The following is a 21,200-nucleotide window of genomic DNA, read 5'->3' on the forward strand; positions in this document are numbered from 1 at the left end:
AGGGCCCAGTTTCTTATCTGTAAAAATGGGGAGCAGTATCCAATGATTTCCAAGATCTCTGAGTTCTTAGAGGTAGGAGAGAAGACAAGATTCTGGAGCACAGGGTAAATTAAAGTGGGTAATAATAAAGTTACTGGGTAAGGGGAAGGCTGGAGGCTTTGGGTAACCAGAAGCCATCGGAAACTAATTGATGGAAAAGTGAAGAGAGCCCAACAGATCTCTCCTCTAATTGCCCTGTCTCCCTTTCTTGCCTGCATTGTTTTCTGATGGGGCCAAGGGCCAAGACTGTTGTTTCCTGAACCCTCCCCAATCCGGAGTCAGTCTTTGGCTTCTCCACCCTCCAAATCCGCTGATGAGATGTTCTTTGGTGGGTCACAATACTCCAGGTCTCCATTTTTGTCCTTTGCTCTGGTCAGATTACAACTGGAGCATCGTATACGTTTCAGAGTGTCCCATTTTAAAAAGGAACCCTGACAATCTAGCATGAGCCCAAAGGAAATAAATGAAAGAAACATATAACAGAGCCTGGGATCTTTAGCATGGAGAAGAGAAGAGGGGGAGGGGACAGGGAATGGAGCTGTCCCCAAGTATTTGGAAAGTTGAATGTGGAAAAGGTATTAGTCTTGTTTTGCTTGGTCCTGGATCAAAGAACTTGGGATTTCAGTTGCCTTATCCCCAAGATGGGGGATTTGCCTCACATGGTCTCTGAGGTTACAGAATCACAGCATTTCAGTGGGTAAAGGGCCAGTGGGTTCAAGCCAAGCTTGACAGATATCTCTTCCATAACATATCCAACAAATGACCATCCAGCCTTTGCTTAAAGACTTCAAGGAGCGACCTCTTCAAGGTTCTTTGAGACCAACAGATAGAAATTGCATGGAAGCAGTTCTCCTCCAATATAACAAAAAGCCTCCTAAAACTTAAAACTGTCCCAAAATGGAATGGGCTGTTTTGGGGAAGAGGGAGGCCTCTGCCATTAGAAATCTTCAGTCAGATACTCAATGACTTCTTGTCAGATAAACTAGGTAAGTAGTGGCTAGAACACTAGATTTAAGAGTCAGGAAGACCTGAGTTTGAATCCTGCCTCAGACAGCTGTGTGACCCTGGGTTGGTCACTTAGCCTCTGACAGCCTCAGTTTCCTCATACGTAAATTGGGGATAATATTAACACCTATCTCTCAGAGTTGTTGTGAGAATCCAGTGAGCTTGTATATGTGTGTATATACATATTTACACACATACATATATACACACACATATAAATTTAACTTTGCAAACTTTAACACACCATAAGATAAATAATAGTCGTATCTGTAGTGGATGGTTCAGCAGCAGCCGTGTATTGATTGGGAATTAACCAGATGACCCCTGAAGTTCCCAGTCTATTCTGTGTTTCTCTCATCACTCTATGACCTTGGAGTGGCCCCATGTACAGCCATGAGATAGCTCCTTGGTGAAATTTAGGATCCTGTGCTTAAGTTTTACTTGAGTGTGCCCACCACTCATTTATGCTCTGTATGAATGGCCTGGGTGGGAGGTGGCTAGAGTGTGGGCAGAGATGTGCCAGGAGGGTGAGTCTGGGGGCTGGACCTGGGGGATCACGGTCTGGAGGTTTGGACACCAGGAGCAACCTCACTAGTACTTTATAGACTTTAGGAGCTTGGGCAGGACCTCCCATCTCATCCATGTACATCACAGCATCAGCATAAACTTGACGTGACTCATTTCAGCCAGCACAATTTCCCATGCTGCCCTCGGCTCTATGGGGGCCTACCACCCCCCACTTCATAAAGGCAAATGATTAATTTGTCCTCAGGGAAGTAAAAAAGGAGAAGTTAAGGTTTCACACCACCTTGTTGACCTTGTCCCTCTGGGGGAGATTATGAAACATGAATTGTGAGATGAAGGCCCCAAACAATCCCTGAACAGATGCAGCCGAGAGATGTTCAAAATAAGCAGTGAAACGATGGAAAATCCCTTGGCTAAATGCTGAGTCTTCTGAATGGTCTGTGCACATCCGAGCCCCCCGCTCCCTCCCCAGGATACTCCATCACTGCTAAGCCGTCAGTGAGAGCTGTCAAAGGCAAACTCCAGTGTCTTCTGCATCTCTCAGCCCCCACTTAGAGGGAGATGTTGTACCCAGAAAGTAAGGTTGTCACGCAGTTGGAGAATGATTAAACTGCTCTCTGTTAATTAGGAGTTTGTAAATCACTTTGAACTCCTGAGAGGGAAGGCTCCTTCTAAGTACACAGTAATAAAAGTAGGAGCATGCTTCATTTACATCTAGCCTCTGAATTTTTAATTAATTTAGGAATGGTGGTTTGAAAGGACTTTTGGGGTCCTAACTGATGCTTGGGGACTCGAAAGAGTCCACGGAGTAGCCCATAGTTCATCATTTGCTCCCATGGAGCTGCTTTCAGGCTAGAATAGTCGGGATGGATGGGTTCAAGAGCCCTTTTTCTAGTACAAGAAGGAATCAGGTCAATGCGGGAGCCGCTCAGTTTGGGGGACTTTGTGTGAACTGCTTCTGAACCATGTCCTAGAGCGAGGGACAAGGGTGGGGACAGGTGACCCTTACTGGGCCTTTTCTTTCCCCTTACCCAGAATGCACAGACAGACAGAGATACACAGACAGAGATGTGGCAAGGGGAGAGGGGGACGGGGTAATGTAGAAATCCATTTAATATAAGCTAGGGGTAAGGAACTAGACCTGTGATTTTGTTGGTATAAGGGACTCCCAGTTTGCCTGGACTCCCTTTACCAATGCAGGTCAGCACCATTTTTGCAACTTAGAATATTAGGCCTGTGTTCAGAGCTTTGCAAATATTATCTCTCGATCCTTATGTTGACCCTGCCAGGTAGGTGGGTGTTGTTATTTTCCCTGTTTTGCAGTTGAGAAAACTGAGGCAAAAAGAGGTTAAGTGACTTGCCTAAGGTCACACAGCTAGTAAGTGTCTGAGACTAAATTTGAACTTATAAATATTAATTCACTAATAATTGCAAAGTATATGGAGTGCTAGAGATTTGGCTGGATTGATGAGAGGTTAAGTGATGGGCCCGAGCCCCTCAGTCAGGATGTGCCTGGAGAGACTTAAGCCACCCTAGGTCTTCCTAGCTTTGAGGCTGGCCTCTGTCCCCTAAAAGTACAATACAGGCTTCTCTCATCATCTCCTTTGAGAGATTTTTCCTGATTCCACCACTCGTTGGTGCTTCTCCCTTCTCTCTCCATCATTTTGTATTTATTCTTAAATTATCGGGTATTTTCGTAAACTTAAATATATTGTAACACCCCTCGCCCCTTGTAGAATATAAGTTCCTTGAGGGCAGGGACTGACTCGTTTTTATATTTATATCGTGGTGAGCAACATAGAGCCTGGTACATTAGTAGGCATCTGATAAATATTCATTAATTCGATTGATTAATGAACCAAATAACTGTGTTGATCATTAATTGTTTGACATGGTGATGGTCTGAGATCAGCACCTTCCAGATGAGTAACCAGAGATGACCACAAGCAGACAGGACGTTTCCCTAGTGAAGCAGTATGATCACACCTGTGTACTCTGGGTGGTGGTGTGGCTTAGATGGGTTTGGTGCTTGGGGTCCACTTAGAGAGAAGGGTCAGTAGAATGGTAGGGACAAAAAAGTGAGTGGGGTGGTGAGGCAGAGAGTAGAGAGGGCTTTGGGGGCAGTCCAGCTGGGAAAGGAAGAAAGACTTGGCCTGGTGTCTCAAGGAGTTAGGAGGGGCAAGGGAAGGGTTTTATTGGGTTGTTTTTTTTTTAAGGTATGTGGATGTGAACTTTTTTCCACACCTAACACACCATCAAGGAGGGAGCATTTTGGTCCAGTGCCCAGGTTGCAGAAGTCACCATTTTGCTCATTGGCACACTCTCTACACTCCCAGTCCTGTCTCAAGGGGCCAGAGTTTTGCATTAAGCATATCCTTGGAGATGGGAAAGCATCCCATAAGCACCAAGAATGGAGAGAGATGCCTTAATGCTGTCCCCAAGCCCAAGAAAAAAAATGCCATGTTGGTTTGTGTGGAACATGCTGGAAGGATTGCCCTGGCATGTGGAGTAATAGAGGACAGGGAAAGATGAAATATGGGAGAAAGATTGATGATTTATTTATTTATTTATTTATTTATTTTATTTTTATTTTTTTTTTAAAGCAATTGGGGTTAAGTAACTTGCTCAAGGTTACACGGCCAGTTATTATTTCTGGGTGTGGTGCTGAGTATCTGAGCCCGGATTTGATCCAGGTCATCCCGACACTGGAGCCAGTGCTCTTACGCGCTGAGCCACCTGGCTGCCCCTAAGCAATTGGGGTTAAGTAACTTGCTCAAGGTTACACGGCCAGGTGTTTCTGGGTGGGTGCTAAGTGTCTGAGCCCGGGATTTGATCTCCAGGTCTTCTCAACACTGGAGCCGGTGCTCTTACTCGCTGTGCTACCTGGCCGCCCCTTGATGATTTATTTAACTGTGCGGTGGGCAGGGAACTGAAAGCTGGGGAAAAATTCTCCCTTCTAAGTTATCTAAAACCATATCCTCTACCTCCTAATCTCTTCGGTGAATATGGGCTCATCAATGTCCCAAACTGTCATATAAGGAGAAGAAAATAATCACCTACTATGTGCCGGGCCCCATGCTGAGAGATTTACAAATATTCTCTCATTTGATTCTCACAACAGCCCTGCAAGGTCGGTTGCTGTTGTTATTATCCCCATTTGAGGATAATTGAGGCAAACAGTGGTTAAGTGACTTGCCCAAGGTCACATAACTAGTGGGTGTCTGAGGCTGGAGTTGAACTTATAAATACTAATTAACTAATAATTATACTGCTCACATTAAAATCATGTTTTAGAGTTTTACAAAGTATATTCTTGCCACTTACCATATGAATTGTTTAAAAGACCAGGAGCTCGTGAAGCTATTCAATAAATACATATTTTACTTTACAATAAATGACAGAAGAGTGTTTAAAAATGTCACATGAAAAAGGAGGCTTGGACAAAGTTTCATGAAGCGATTGGGTTTCTGTGTGTGACCTTCAGGTCACCTTACTTCGAAATCTGGACTCATGAACACTGACCAGGATGCACAGGAGTGTTTTGCAAAAGACCATCAGGAAGCAGAAAGACATTAACGTCCCCTACCCACTGAGCCCCTGGTCGTTTCCGTGACTTATCTGGATGAAAGGAAGCAGAGTGTGACTTTGATTTATGTACAAGTTTTAGTGAAAGGGTGACATGGAGGATTTCTCTGATGAAAAAAGAATGGGGGTGGAGGTGGGGAATTCATGTTATAAGAAGATGACACAGCAGCATAGCTGGGAAACCTTGGATCTGCAGGTGGAGGACCTGGGTTTGATTCTTGGATGCTCTGTTTCCTACTGTGGGTAAATCATAGAGACTCTCTGACCCCTTGGACTTTTTTCATATGTAAAATGAGAATGTTGGCTTACATGTCCTGTAAGGGTCCTGAGATTTTGGGCTTGTTCTTTCATGCAGAAAAGCCTGGATAGCAGAAGCTTGTTGGCCCCTTGGCCATTTAAACATGCAGAAAAAAAAAAGGCACTTCTGGTCAAGACATTCAGAGATGTTCAGACTCATCTGAATCGGGACAAGCCTAGAGTTATACCAGAAAGAGGACCTTACAGGTCCAGATCCAGCCTGTCTCCCTCGGTCTACAGATGGAGAAATTGGAACCCACTTCTGGGTATATGTCACATTTTTTTTAAAGTTATATAATCTTCTGTAGAACCACAAGAAGGTCTCCACCCTGGATGGAGGGCTAATGGAACAGAATGGGTGAGAATCACATAGAATGAGAAGGAGCAGAGGGATTACAATATTCACTGGTGAGGGGACAACACACCCATGAAGGACCAAAATATACATTCAGCGCCACTCAACAGATGTGTACCAAGGGACAAAACTCAGAAAGGAAGCAATGGAACTGGAACCAATCAGTCAGCTAGTATTTATTAAGCAACTGTTGTGGCCCTGGGGATGGATGGTGGGCCCTGGAGCCACGATGATCTGAGTTCAAGTCTTCCTTTTGACACATACTAGGTGTATCATCCTGACAAATCAATCAGTAAACATTTATGAAGCACCTACTATGTACCGGACATTGTAAAAAAAGAGGCAAAAGACAGCCCTGCCCTCAAGGAGCTTACAATCTAATGGGGGAGAAAGCATGCAAACAAATACATACAAAACCAGCTATATGCAGGATAAATAGGAAATAATTAATGGTTAACCTCTTGGAGCTTCTCTGGTCTTCACTGGCAGAAGGAATTTCCTCATCACAGAGTTCTTGTGGTAACAGTGAAATTACACTCCCACTCCCTACCTCCATCTTATTCTATGGCAGGCACAGTGTCAGGCATTGGGAATTCAAAGGCCAAAATTTTTAAAAAAGACACAATCCCTGTCTCCTATAGGGAGACTATAAAGAGTTATATTCCACATATACCTGAATAAGTATGTCCTAAATATATACACAGGTGTGTGTATACACATGTATGTGTATATACACATAAATACAAATTAAAATATAAAGGAAGAATAAGATCCTCAGGCTGTAAGTTTCTACTTATGATGCTTTTTCTGAAAAAAAAAAAAAAAAGGAGTCTCCCTTTAGTGCTTTAGACTTCCAAGATCACCTGGTTCAAGCCCTTCCTAATACAAATTAAACAACCAAAGCTCGGCCAAGTTGAGTAATTTGCTCAAGGTCACCCAGGGAATAAGTGGTAGAGCCAGGATCTGAACCCGTGTCTGCTAAAACCAGCCCTTGGCACTTACAGTGTGAGGAGTTGTCCCCTCAGGCTTGGTTTGGGTTCAGTTTTCTACCTGACTTTGTAGCAGTTTGCCTTTTCTGCATGAGAAATGCAGTGCACCCAACCGCAAACCCTGTAAGATCAAAGTCTTAAACAGTTACCATTTTTAAACTGTTTGAAATTCTGTTCATTTCCTGAATAGTCCAAAACCTGCCCTTCATCAAAGCTGCTATGGAGGGCTGGAGGAAAATATTTGTAAGATTCTACATATTTTAAGTCTGCCTGTGTTTTATTAGATTTTCACAATAGGAATAGACACTTAAAATGTAAGAGAAACTACTCTTAATTATGTCATATTAAACCTGTTAAGGAGACAGCAATATCTGTGGTTTATTTAGACTTGTGCTTTCATCTGGAATTGTCTGGATAGCAGAGGCTCATCAGCCCCTATACCATTTAAATGCATAGAAGAAAAGTCTCTTCTGGTGTAGATGTTCAGTCCTCTCAGAATTAGGATGATCCTAGAATTTACAGCTGATTAGAGGTGACCCAGTCTATCTCCGTCATTTTATAGAGGAAGAAACTGTAGCCCACTTCTCTGTGGGGGTTACATTTTTAAAAGTCTATTATCTTATGAAAATGTTTTACATGATTGCATGTGTATAAGGAATTTGGACCTCAAAACTTAAAAAAAAATACCAACCAAAACCAAATGTTAAATTCTTTTAGACATATAATGGGGGGGAGAGAGTCTATTATTTTCCATAGTTTGTTTAGTTCTCTGCTGTTTCCTTAGTCCTGATAGGGGATTTTTCTTGTTGGACCAGCTGGAAATCCTGATCCTTTTAGGCAGAATTTCTCCTGATCTGTCACTGGTTGAGTTTCACTTATCTTTCGCCCCATGTGATACTGCTTGTCTTATTTTCTTATGCACTGTGTTCCTTGGTTGGTTTCCTGCCCTACAGAATGTTGTTTTTCTTTTGTTTTCATTCTCACCCCTTCATCTCTTTTCACCTCCCTCCTTTCTCTCTCACATCTGAACTCCTGTGTATTACTAAGGACTTCTAGTGGCTAACTCTGGGAAGTGCTTCTGGGAAATTCCTAAAAGCATAAACAGGCTGTCTAGAGGATGCCAAAACAACCCATTGAAAGTGAAAAATTAAGTCAGAGAATTGGCTGCTTTGACAGCGTGGGTGCTAGCCACATTTTCGTGGATTCCCCCCCCCCAGAACTGATTGGATTTAATGGTGGTTTGGGTGCTGGGTTAGAAGCAGCCCAGATCTTCTCATAGATAACAAATCTGGCAATGCGATATGGCGTTACCAAAGTGTTTCTGAAACAAAGCACATAAATTCTTATTTATCCCTCAAGTACAGCCTCTTCTAAGGGTGAAGACATCTATGCTGCTGTTCAGTCATTTTCAGTCGTGTCTGACTCTTTGTGACCCCATTTGGAGTTTTCTTGGCAAAGATACTAGAGTGGTTTGCCGTTTCCCCCTCCAGTTCAATTTAGAGATTTTTATTTATGCATGTTTGTCAAACACATGTATGTATATATATATTCATACACATATATATTGTGTATATAGGATGTTAGGTCTGGTGCCAGGAGGCATCCCAGAGGCCATAGAGTCCAACCTCTTCCTTTCACAAATGAGGAAACTGAGGTGGGAGTTAAGGAACTTTTGTCAAGGTCACACATATAGGAATTGACCTCTGGTCCTGTGACTCTGGAGACATCGCTCATTCTACTGTGCCACATTGCCTTTCTGATTCAGACATAATGACTGTTGGTAATCCTTTTTCTAATGAAAAATATACATATGCATATATGTGCATATATACAGACAAGTGGATGGGTGGATGGATGGACAGGGACTGGATTTTGTTGGTGTAAGGACAAGGACCTCCCAGGTAAGCAAACTCCTATCACTTTAGGTTGGCACCTTCTTAGCAATTTATAATCTTAAAGAATTGCATTGGAGCCCTGTGAGACCCATAATGGGTCAGATGTGGGACTGGCGCCCTGGTTATTTGGACTTCAAGGCTGTGTATGTTTGCATGTGTATGTGTGTGTGTGTGTGTGTGCACACACATGTCCAAAAAGTTTCCCAGAGCGATACAGATGATACAGACCAGACTCTTTGTTCATCATATCTAAAAATTCCTGCCCTGGTCAGTCCCATTGGTTTGGTGAGATAAGAGTTGAGTGATGTCCAGGCCATATATCACTGCTTAAGCACAGTCTTGGGGTCTAAAAGAAACTTCTGAAAAAGTCTCAAGCCTGCTGGAAAATGACGGATCACGGGCGGCCAGGTGGCACAGTGAGTAAGAGCGCCGGCCCGAGTCAAGAGACCCAGGATTAGTTCTGGCCTCAGATACTTAACACCCATACAAAATAACTGGCCTTGTAACCTTGGGCAAGTTACTTAAGCCCGATTGCTTTAAAAAAAAAAAAGTGACAGATCTCTTGGTTCCCTGCAGAGGGATACTTAGGGCACTTCAAACACCTAACAGTAAAATACTTAATGATGTATTCTCCATAGACAACATATTCTGTATCTTTGGGACAGCTAGACATTGTCATCGTCAGGAAGACCAGAGTTCAAATTTAACCTCACCTACTTTCTAGCTGTGTGACTGGGGATGTTACTTAATTTCATTTCTGTTTGCCTCAGTTTCCTATAAAATGAAGATTATTAAAATCAGGGACATTGTGAGAACCAAGTGAGGTAATAAATTGTGAAGTGTTTATTTTTTTTTTCTTTTTGGAGGGGGGAGGGTAGGGCAATTGGGGTTAAGTGACTTCCCCAAGGTCACATGGCTAGTAAGTGTGTTAAGTGTCTGAGGTCACATTTGAACTCAGATCCTCCTGACTCCAGGGCTGGTGCTCTATTCACTGCACCACCTAGCTACCCCAGTTGTGAAGTGTTTAGCACAATGCCTGGAGCATAGTAAAGGCTGTATACATGTTAGCTGTTATTATTATCTTCTGCTCTGGAGAGAGAAGTGGCCATCAAAAGATGCTATTATTTGTCCAAGTACAGAGTTGAAGCAGTTTTATACAAAAGCAAAGCCTTTGTCAAGAAATGTAATTGAAATCAGGGCATGAAATAGTTATTTCAATAACTCCTTGTATTCATGAATAGTTGTTTTAGAATATGATATGATACAACAATATAACATAATATGATATAATATAATACAGATTATATTGGATAATATAACAAACATATATAATCATGTTATGATTAATTGTAATGGACTTTTTATAAAACATCTATGAAGGATTTTAAGCCTTTCCTTAAAAAAAAAAATTCCAGACCTATGATTTCATTGGCATAGGATGTTTTCAGGGAAGAAACTCCCTCTACCTTTTCTACTCATTCAAAGAAATACCTGCTCTGTCATTTTTAGCTGTTAGAGAGTTTCGGGTGGAGGGGGCATGCTGAGAAATTCAGTGACTGGATCTGTGCTTTGCTAGCTCAGACTCCAATTAGGCAGCAAGTTAAATCCAATTCACTTGAAAGTTAGGATGTCACCTTCCTGTTGTCATTGGTCCTCTTGGAGAACGAAGGACAAACAATGCCTTTTCCTAGCAGTCAGGCGGCTCTGGGTTTGGAGTCAAACATCCGAGTTCAAATCCAGCCTTAGATACTCTCTAGCTATGTGATCCTGGGCAAGCCCCCTAACTTCTATTCACCTCAATCCACTGGAAAAGGAAATGACAAACCACTGTGGCATCTTTGCCAAGAAAACCCCATATGGGGCCATGAAGAGTCAGGCAGAACTGAGCAGCGCATCCACAAAAGTACCCTTTTCTCCCTAGCCCTTATTGTACCTGTTCTCCTTCCTGCACTCAGGGTCTAGTATAACTGGCTTTCTTGCTGTTTCTCACAGGTAATAATATTCCATTTCTGTCATCTGTGCCTTTTTCAAGCTGTGCTGTATGACAGAAATCACTCCTTCCTTACCACAGCATCTCCATTCCCAGTTCCTTTAAAGCCCAGCTCAATGAAACCCTTCTGGGTGCTGCCTCTCCAGATCCCTCCCACTGCCAGGGCCTTTCCTCACAAAAAAAAAAAGATTTTGCATATGTTCCGTGTGTGTATGCACATACCTCCTCTGACAGAATATTAGCTCCTTGATAGCAGAGATTGGGGGGGCGGTCAGTCTGTATCCCTAGGGCCTGGTACACAGTAGATGTTTAATAAACGCTTATTGATTAATGGATCGATTAGATTGACTGGCTTGCCCAGGGTCACACAGCCAGTATGTGACAGAGGCAGGTTATTCTGATGCTAAGGCTGGTTCTTAATCCTCTCTGTTGTCACATGCCACCTTTCTGTCATCTTGTAATCTGCTTCTCTCTTGAAATCTGCCCTCTAGGGTCACCGACAACTGTCTAATTGTCTGTTCACATACTCTCAGAACTGGAAGGGACTTTAGAAATCAATTGAGAATTGTAGATTTAGAGTTAAAATGAGACCTTGAGATCATTTAGACCAAGGGTCTATCTAAATAACTAAATTAACCTGGGATCCATAATTTTGTTTTTAAAAATATCTTAATCACTATTTCAGCATAACTGGTTTCCTTTGTCATCCTATGTCTTTTGCTTTATTCATTTAAAATCATGGTTCAGAGGTGTCCATAGGCTTTCCTAGATTGTCAGAGTGGAGTGAGGGGTTCCACGATCTCCCCAAAAGAGCTCTGATGGATGGACTGGAGTCACACAGGCACTAAACAGCAGCCGGTCTTGGAACTTAGGGCCTCTGACAATGGAGTTCTCAGTCACAGCCCAACACCCTCCTACCTGAAATGAGGAAAAGCAAGGCTAGTGACTTGACCAAGGCCATGTAAGTAGGCTGATGATAGATTTAGGACCCCTAAACTCCCAGAGCTTTTTCTTTGTCTTCCTTCTCCTTGACCCTTTGGTAACAGCCTTTGACAGTGGAAGATTTCCCTATTTAAAGTCATTTCCTATGGCTTACATAAAACCTCCCCTGCCCTCTGCCTGCTCCTTAACACGTGAGTTTTATCTGAGATGTATTTCTCAGGTCTTCTGCATTTACGTTGCTACCTTCTCTCCCTCAGAGGCCTAGTTCCCTCTCATGGCTTTAATTAGGAACTCTGTGTGGATGACTCAAATCTTTCTCCAGAGCTCCGGTTCCAAATCTCTAATGATTTGTTGTAAATTTCCACTTGGATGCCCTACAGTCCCCTCCAACTGAACATTTCTCAAACAACTTGTCTCATTCCCCTACTCCACCTCTTTCTACCCCATAACCTGGATTGTCTTCCTCTATTTCTGTGAATGCAACCAACTTTTTTCCACCCACCCATTCTTTAACCCAACAGTCTCTTGACTTTTGTTGCCTATCTCCCCAATCTATCATATATGCTGTTACCAGATTAATTTTGTTAAAATGACATTGATTTATATCCCTCCCCTGCTCAAAAAGCAGTAGCTTCCCACTGCACTATAGCTTGGCATTCAAGGTGCTCTACAACTTGGCCCTAATATCCCTGATAAAAATTTGTTGATTTGATTTGAAGATATTAGTAGTATTTTTTTCCTAACAAATCAGAGGGTTGTAACTGTATCACTTTGTATTTCATTCAATCCAGTACCCCTCATTTTCCAGATGAGGCAAATAATGCTTAGTTAACTGACTTCCCCCAAGGTTATGTTAGGACATTTCTGAAAATAAATTATTTGCCCATTTTGTGATTATTTGCATAGTAAAAATGTGAAGGCAAGGTTGAAATTTCATGAAGAAACTAGGATAGTGTTTTTCTGGAAATGACTACTTAATAAGTGCTGAGAGTTGGGGAGGGAGGGGGAAAAGACCATGAATGGACCTATTGATGGTGTGTTCAAAGCTTAAGGAATAATTCCACCACGTTGAGACTTATAATTTGGGACCCCCCAATCCTTGGACCTCCCCTTCCTTCTGTACCCTTTGGATAGCGGGAAGGTTGGCAGCCATCCCTAATCTGCAGTGTGGGGAGGAGCATCTCACAGCAACACAGAACGAGGCTCTTTTCATGAAGTTGCCCACACCTTTGGGGAATCCTGCCTCCATGTATTGAAAGGGGATTTGTTGGCTCTTCTACCTTTTCACTGTCTTAAGGAGCTTAATTGTTCTCAGAGATCTGCTGCTGCCTGAGGTCTGTTTTCTGGACCCCCATTCCAAGGCACACTGTCTCTTGGTATTGTGTAAGAGACTTCACCTCCAGAGTGAGGTACATTGTGAACAGCCCCAAAAAGGACTCTTTTATTCAAGAATAACCCCAATGAAAGCATCAATGTTTGGGTATTCCCAAGGGACTTTCTTTTCTGTCCCAGGACTGGCATTTGGAAATTGATTTGCTGTGTAGAGTTACAAATCACACAAAGTACAATAGAGGGCCCACAATCTCCCAGGGAATTTGAGCAGTACAGATAGTACATCTCACTATCACTGGACAAAGTGAAACTTAGGACCACACCGGATTTAATTCACTCCTTTCTTCTGAGGATCTTAGACTTTTTTTATGTGGGCACTTAAATTTCTGCTCAGAGCCCTGTGAAGTTGGTCCTGGCCTAAGCAGACTCTCCTGGGGATCCTCTCCAAGTCAACTGGGGCCTTGAAATAGAACCACTATGGAAATCCTCTGATCTATAGAAACTGTAGCCCAGAAGGGTTCTGCATTTGTAAACATTGGTGTGACCTAGAAGGCTCTGGAATTGGATAAGTGGTTCAGGAATATGGGCTAGAAGGGTCTGCTAATTTTTAAATGTTTGTTGTTTTTTTTTTGTCATCTCCACCAAGCCTAGCCTACTGGCCCAAGGGTTAGGCCAACTGACGGTACATTAGGAAGTGCCAGTGCCCCCTTGGAAGTCATAGACGATCATTTTCACAGCTTTCATAGAGGAATTCTTCCCACTAAAAGAGAGCAAACGACAATGGTCCGTGACCCGAGTCCTCAGGAGCTATTAGGGGCACGTTGAGTTTAAATGATTTGCTCAGGTTTACAAAGCTAGCAAGTGTCAGGATAGGACATTTGAACTCAGTCCTTTGGCTCCAAACCCATCCCCCTTTCCATTATCCTACAGTGATAATTAATAGGATTTGAAGAGGGTAAAGGACTAAAAAAGACAAAGGAAAAACTGGGCATCTGGAAATAGGGGTGCAGGAAAACCGTCAGGGGGGACATTTTTATTTCTCGTACAGAGAAATCTGGTGAGGCTTTTTGGTTTAAAAATGCTAAGAACTTTCTGAAGTGTAATTGGTTCTACTCTTTGTCTTCAAGAGCTCAGACATCCCAATGAAAATGGAAGAAATGTAGATGTTTCCAAACATCCAGATGTTTGCCACTGTGTGAAAGCTACCAACCTCTAGCAACTGTTACTACTGATTTTGCTAAACATGCAGTTTGCCTATCTAAAATAATATCCCACATGTTTCTGGTCCTCTGGGCACTAAAGCTGACTCAGAACAGAATGACCCATAAAGTAAATACATACCCTGTCTGTTCTTCCAGACAACCCATTCAATGCCAGATTCTTGGCTATAAAAGGGTGATGAGAACTGATCTCATCTGTTTTCTCAAATTTGATCAGATTTTGTATTAAAACAAACAAATATCTATATGGGAAAGGAGGAATGAATTTGTCTCTCAGGTCCAAAGACCAATAAGGAGTTAGCCTATAGAGTTTTGAACTTGCTACACAAAACATCCAGTGTTTATGAACTTGAATGAACCATCATAGAAGGGGATAGAGTGCTGAAGTGGAAGTCAGGAAGACCAAGGTTCAAATCCTGCCTCTGAGGCCTATCAACTCAACAAGTTGCTTAACCAACAAACATCAGGAAACTCTCTAGGATTTATCTACTAAGTAACAGAAAGTTAGAAATGAGTTGTGACCACCAGTGGTGAAGGGAATTTCCATAGCCTTAGAATCTCAAATTTCTGAAATATTAAAGAGTCACCAGATCAGTTCCTAGTATTATATGCAATATAATTTCTTCTCCTCTCAAAACTGTCTTTTCTTACTTGGAACAACTTTGCTTAGAACTGGATAATAAATAAAACACAATATGTTTATTAATAATAATAAAACAAAACAATAAGCGATAAAGTGGGAGGGCCCCTGAATTTGGAGTTAGAAGCCCTGGAGTCACATTTCAGCTCCACCACTCTAGATTTCTGTGTGGCCAACACATTTCCTCATTGGGCCTCAGTTTCCCACTCTGTAAAAAGAAAGAAGCTGGGCTGCCTCACAGTCAGTCCAGTATTTATTAAGCTTCTGCTCTGTAGCCAGCATCCTTCTAGGTATAACCGACAAAAGCAAAACTGACCCTGCCCTCGAGGCACCATATTGGAAAGCTGTGGTCATTGAGGAGCAAATGGGGGTGAAATGAGTAGAGGACCCAGAAATTTCCTCACGCCCAGTCCAATGCTTCCTCCATTGGGTGTTCACATTCTGAAGAAAAGGGCCAAAGGGAAATTGCAGAAATATAATCATTCTGTCTTCCTTGATCTTATAAAAATGGAGGTTTGACTTCTTGTTACATCCAAAGTCTGGGGCTGTGTCTGACAACACAACCTGTCAATCAATGCAAGATGCTTTTGGGTATTTTTCTGCAAGTTCAGATAAAAGTGAAAGGGAAGCTTTGTATTTGTATCCCTGTTCCACTCTCCCAGCTTCTCATTTCTCTGAGCTCTGTGTTCCAACCAATGACCTTCACAAATTGACCTTCTAATTTATGTTAATTTTCTAATTTATCTTTGTTGTTTTTAATGTAATTCCAGGAATTGAAATGTGCCTGTCCTCCACACTAACACATAGTCCAATAAAGGAGATGCCAGGCAAAGCCTCGGGGCATTAAGGCAAGCATCTTGGTGGCATCTTTGTGTGGATTGGGCTGGCACCAAGGAACTCTTGGCAGAGTCTTTGTATCTGGAGGCACTGGTGCCCATCTTGTTAGAGGGGATGCATGCTTGAGTTGGAGAAACTCTCCTCTGCTTCTAAAGACATGCTGCTCTTGGGGTGTTTTCATATTTGCTGTTAAAATAAGATACACAAAGAAACAGCAAGATCACACAGGACTGTCTGTTTTCTTTTGCTTATTTATCTCTCTAGACATTCTCTTTGACCTAGTCCTGCTTCCTTGGACTGGTTTCACTAAATGAAGAATGCTGTCAATGCTATTGAAACCTAAGTAACTACAAACTCTGAAATCTAAAGAATTTGAAGCAGTAACTACTTCATGGTTCTCTTTTTACTTAAAAATGAAGTTATAAGTAACTTTTTTTAAAAAATAAAACCGGCTGATGTAAAATGAGATATTTTGACCCTTCACCTGGGCTTCATAAAATCCCTGCCTTCTTTCAAAGCCCAGTTCAGGTGACAGGCTCTATACAAGGCCTTTCATGATCCCTCTGGTAATTGGCAACCCTTCTGTTTTGAAACACCAGCCCTGGAGTCAAGAGGACCTGAGTTCAAATCCATCCTCAAACATTTACTAGCTGGGTGACCCTGGACAAGTCACTTCACCATGTTTGCCTCAGTTTCCTCATCTGTAAAATGAACTGGAGAAGGAAATGACAAACTACTTCTTTGTCTTTTCCAAGAAAACTCCAAATGGGATCACAAAGAGTCAGACACAACCGAACAACTCTTTGGAAATCATTTTATGCTTACTTTTTATAGACTTTGTCTCACATACAGGCTTTCTATACCCTCTCACTAGAATGTAAACTCTGGGGGGGCCAGGGGCTACTGTGCTTTTTTTCTTGGTACCTAGCACCTAGCATCACGCTGCCCATAATAGATTTTTTAATAAGAATTTTAAAGAATTAGATTGAATTAACTAACGTGATTAATTCTCTGCTATGGTTAATTGTTAGATTCCTACTTAACTCAACCACAGATAATAGGGTCATAGAATCATAGCTCTAACATTAGAAGGGGCCTCAGAGACCCTCGAATCCACTGACCTCAGCAGTACTTCGGAAAATCATATTTATACAACAACAATAACAACAAACAATATTCTAAAATTATGCTTAGCTCTGTTTCTTCTGTGGAGGAAGACAGTGGGGATAGAGGGGTGGCATCCTACCTTAGGGCTAGATCAGCACGCAGAGGGAAGAGTGATCAGCACAGGCAGCAGACAGGTAAGCCAACATTAGTCACCAAAGACAAAGCCCCATTTCCAAGCCTGCAACATGTTTCAAATGGCCAGGAGTCAAAGTATAAATGTTTTTCAGCAAATGCCCTAAATTGGGAGGTGTAATTTTCTTTTCTTTTCTTTTTTTTTTTGGATGGCGGAAGGGCAATTGGGGATAAGTAACTTGTCCAGGGTCACACGACTAGTAAGTGGTAAGTGAGACTAACTCAGGTCCTCCTGACTCCAGGACCAGTGCTCTAGGGAGATGGACTTTTCAAGAGTAACTACTACAGGTTCCAGTTGTAGTCATTTCTTCAGGCTCTTATCCCAGAAGGCTTTCCTAAGTAAAACCAAACTCAGGAGAGGGAAGGGTAAGAAGACTCAGTAACTCTTGCTGGACGATGCAGACAGATGAACCTTACCCACTGGAGGGTGGGAAGGGGGAAGGAGGGTCGATAGAGCTATGGATGCAAAAAAAAATTCCAGACCCCTTTGAAAAGGGGAAGAGAACAAATGCTTGGTAAGCCCTTACTATATGCCAGGCTCTGAGCTGGGTTCTTCACAAATATTATCCTATCCGGACCAGGAGTTGGCAGCTCTCCAGGATGTGGCCATCTTGCCCAACACACCTTTCTCAGATCTCGATTCAGTGACAAACACAACACCTTGCAGACAGAAGGTGCTTAATAATTTAGTTCAATAAATATTTATTAAATCCCTATTATGTGCACTAGTCACTAGAGATACAAAACCCACGCTCAGGGAGGCCAACATGTTCATAGGTAAGTAAATACTAAAAGTAGCTTCAAGAGAGAGAGTTTTAAGAGGAAAAAACCAGTAACCCCTGGGGAAGGCTTGTCTTCAAGTGCTATAGGTTAGCTGCTGTTCCTGTTATGAGCACCTGGGCTGAGCCTTGAAAGAAGCTAGGAGCTCTGAGAAGCAAAGGTGGGGAGGGAGTGCCCGATGGTGGGTGGTGGCAGCGGCAGCAGCAGCACAGATGGGGTGGATGGCCCACTGAGTTCAGGAAACAGTTATTAGGCCAGTTTGACTGGACCATACATTTTGTTCTGGACATAAGATGACCAAAGCCTGGAAAGGTAGATGAGAACTGACTTACAGAGGGTTTTGAATGCCAGGCTGAGAGGAGTTTGGGATTCTCGCCTCGAAATGATAGGGAACCAAGGAGTGATTCTGTGACTCTGGGGTTCTTTGAATTCTCCAAGGCAATGACAGATGGGGCCTGTTAGACGAGATGGAGCGTGGGCCTTGGTGCCCATCCCGGCAAGCTCCGCTCGGTCCAATTGAAACCCAGAGCTTTCAAAGCCTGATGTTGATCTGGGGGTGTGATTATGACTTAATGAGAATGTAGTCAGATTTGTTCTAAAGAACCTCATTTCTATTCTTCTCATTTCCATCCCATCATTGCCTGTCTGATATGCCAGGCCACTGATTAATATGCTTTAATTTCACAGGAAAATAATCAGAATCTAAAATAGCCCATGTGAAAACATGAAATTCAAAAATTTTTAATCTTTTTCTTGGGATTCTAACTATAAAGCTCCTTTCACAGCCTCCTACAGAGTTCTGAACACGGTGAGCACCTAGTCAATGTTGATGACAGACTGATTGGCAAGTGACAGTGGCTTGATCATTGGATAGAGTATTGGATTCAAGATGATCTGAGTTCCAGTTCTGCCCTGGACACTTATATGCTGTGTGATCCTGGGCAAGTCACGTAACATTTTTTAGTCTTTTTCCTCATCTGTGAAATGGGGAGAATATTAGCACCTATCTCACTGGGTGTTATGAGGATCAAATGAGTTAATACATATAAAATGCTTTGCAGACATTAAAATGCTACATAAATGGTAGATGTTATCTGAGGATCTTTTCGAAAGGGTCCAATTCATTCCAACAAGCGCTTATTGAGTGTCTACTGTGTTCATAGCCTGACACTGGTCTATTGAGAGGACATGCAAGGACAAAAAAGCCCTGTCCTCAAAGGGCTGACATTCTTCTGGAGGATTTAACACATGAAGAGATCAGTATAAATACAAAGGGGTAAGTAGTGAATAGAGTGTTGGCCCTGGAGTTAGGAGGACCTGAATTCAAATCCAGATTCAGACATTTATTACCTTTTTGACCTTGGACAAGTCACTTCACTTTGTTTGCCTCAGTTTCCTAGAGAAGGAAATAATAAACCAACACAGTATCTCTGCCAAGAAAACCCCAAATGGTGTAACCAAGAGGCGGGCATGACTGAAATGATTGAAAAATAACAAAGATAATGTGTGCTCTTCTGTGAATCATAATGTATGATGGACAAACATTTCAAATCATTTGGTTGGTTGTATTTTCATCAGATAAGATATTTACAGGCTGGTATTGGTAGCTTCATTTGGGACAGGCCAGGTTATAGCTAAAGGTACTAGTCAAAGTTCATTTTGCTTATAATTTCAGAACCAGGAAGATGGCTAGTCTTCACATGAGTCTTCATGATGTGAATAAAATGACATGTTTCATTGTCATGGTCTCAGTTGACTTAGTCTGATTCTTTCCTCCTCATCCAGCTTCTTGTTAAAATAAACCAGTGAGTGCCCTTTGGAACAACAAGTCACAACTTTCTATTTCAAGATTCTTTAAAAAATAATTTTCCTATTTTATTTTCCCGAATTACAAATAAAAATCATTTTTGACCTTGATTTCTTACAATTTTGAGCTCCGTCGAGATGCATTTGGATCAAATTTTTAAAACTCAGTACTATTAATGACAGCCCTAAATGCATGGGATTTTTCATCTTTGTTTTAAGTCATAAACACAGCATGTTCAGATTTTCGATGAAGGTCATTTGGCTGAGTTGTGTGAAATGTGTAGGTGTCAGGTCTACACACTGATGGTGTTGTTACCATGAATGATTTAAAAAGATGCTTTCAGTCTACGGCCACCAGTCATGTAAGCTTATCTGTAGCTTTGCCAGCTGAGACACTAAACTCAGCCCTTTTTTACTGACTCAAAATTCAAGTTCAAGGTTATGTTGCCTGTCTTCTAACTGAGGACATTAGAAGCACCTGTAACCACAGGAAAACAGTGGGCATCTCTCCACAGGGACCTAACAGCCTTTGACTCAATCAGTTCTCACAAAGGAGACCACAAACCTTAAACTTGGACTGACATTTCAGATCAAAAGCCTCAGACAATATTTTTGCAAGTAAAAATGTATCAGGGGTTTATAATATAGAATATTAGATATTTATTAGAGTTAATCTTTATGTCTGGATATTCCCTATACAGATGATTCAGACCATCAAGACTTTAATCGAAAATGCTGATTCTGTCTATGAGAAGATCGTACAGTGTCAGAAGGCGGGTAAGTGATGATTTCCTTCTCTTTCTTAAAAAGAATAATAATGATGATGTTACAACCACTGTCCTGTGTATTTTCTAGAATACTGCTGTTTCCTATTTTTTAACTCCACCAAGAAATTTCTGATAGAAAAAAAAACCCAGTTGACATTGGCAAATCTTGAACTCATGATCCAGGATTTCCCGGTACATATTAAAGAAGGCAGGCTTCTGATGGCTTGGCAGTGAATGGCCAAGAAGTTATAGCGTATTAAGAATTCAGCAGCATTTGAACTCCCTACAACCTTTACTAACTTACCAAGGTTTCGAAGTTTTGAATATTGTTACATCTTCAAATGCTGATGTGATTGACTTAAATGTTCAAACTTTGCGTTCTCATTCTATGCTGCAGATCTGGAAGAGAGATGTGTAGGGACTTCTGAACAGTGATAAATAAATCTCACTTCCTATACCACAAACATGCCCTACCCAATTTCCATATTGTAAAAATTGGGAGGAGGGGCGGGCTTGAAGAAGCTTGCCTAATCCAGGAAAAGCAAAAAGACTTTTCTTTACATTTTAGGATTTTCTTTGCATTTTAAATTTTGCTTCAGGTATCAACTTTTAGAAGATTCATTCTCAAAGGGCCAATCAGTTGGCATGTATTAAGCCCTTACTGTGTGCTAAGCACGGACCAGAGAAGTAAAATATCTAGTTCTTGTGCAGGTTCACTGCTTTTCTATGTCTGAATTCTCTGCCTTTGAGAAGGTGGTATATTTACTAAGCCTGACTGGCTGCTGGTGGCACACACCTTTAACCCCTGATGCTCAAGGTGGCCAATACTTGGTGGATTGCTCGAGTTCAGGAGTTCTGAGCTGCAGGAAAGTTGAAGCTGATCCAGCATCCTCACTA

General features: G+C 41.9%; 1 protein-coding gene across 3 annotated transcripts in view; it reads left to right on the forward strand.

Moving 5' to 3' along the window:
* The window catches only part of PLCL2 (phospholipase C like 2), a 325,894-nt gene that overhangs the window by 257,504 nt on the left and 47,190 nt on the right, over window positions 1-21,200 (forward strand). For all 3 annotated transcript variants that reach the window (XM_069088438.1, XM_069088436.1, XM_069088437.1), the window contains exon 5: window positions 20,238-20,313. In XM_069088438.1, coding sequence (XP_068944539.1) covers window positions 20,238-20,313 — 76 coding nt within the window. The remainder of the gene's footprint in view (window positions 1-20,237; window positions 20,314-21,200) is intronic.

This window comes from Petaurus breviceps, unplaced genomic scaffold, assembly GCF_028583685.1.
Source record: "Petaurus breviceps papuanus isolate PSGF00001 unplaced genomic scaffold, PetGlider_PUasm1.0 185, whole genome shotgun sequence".
Classification (NCBI taxonomy): Eukaryota; Metazoa; Chordata; class Mammalia; order Diprotodontia; family Petauridae; genus Petaurus; species Petaurus breviceps.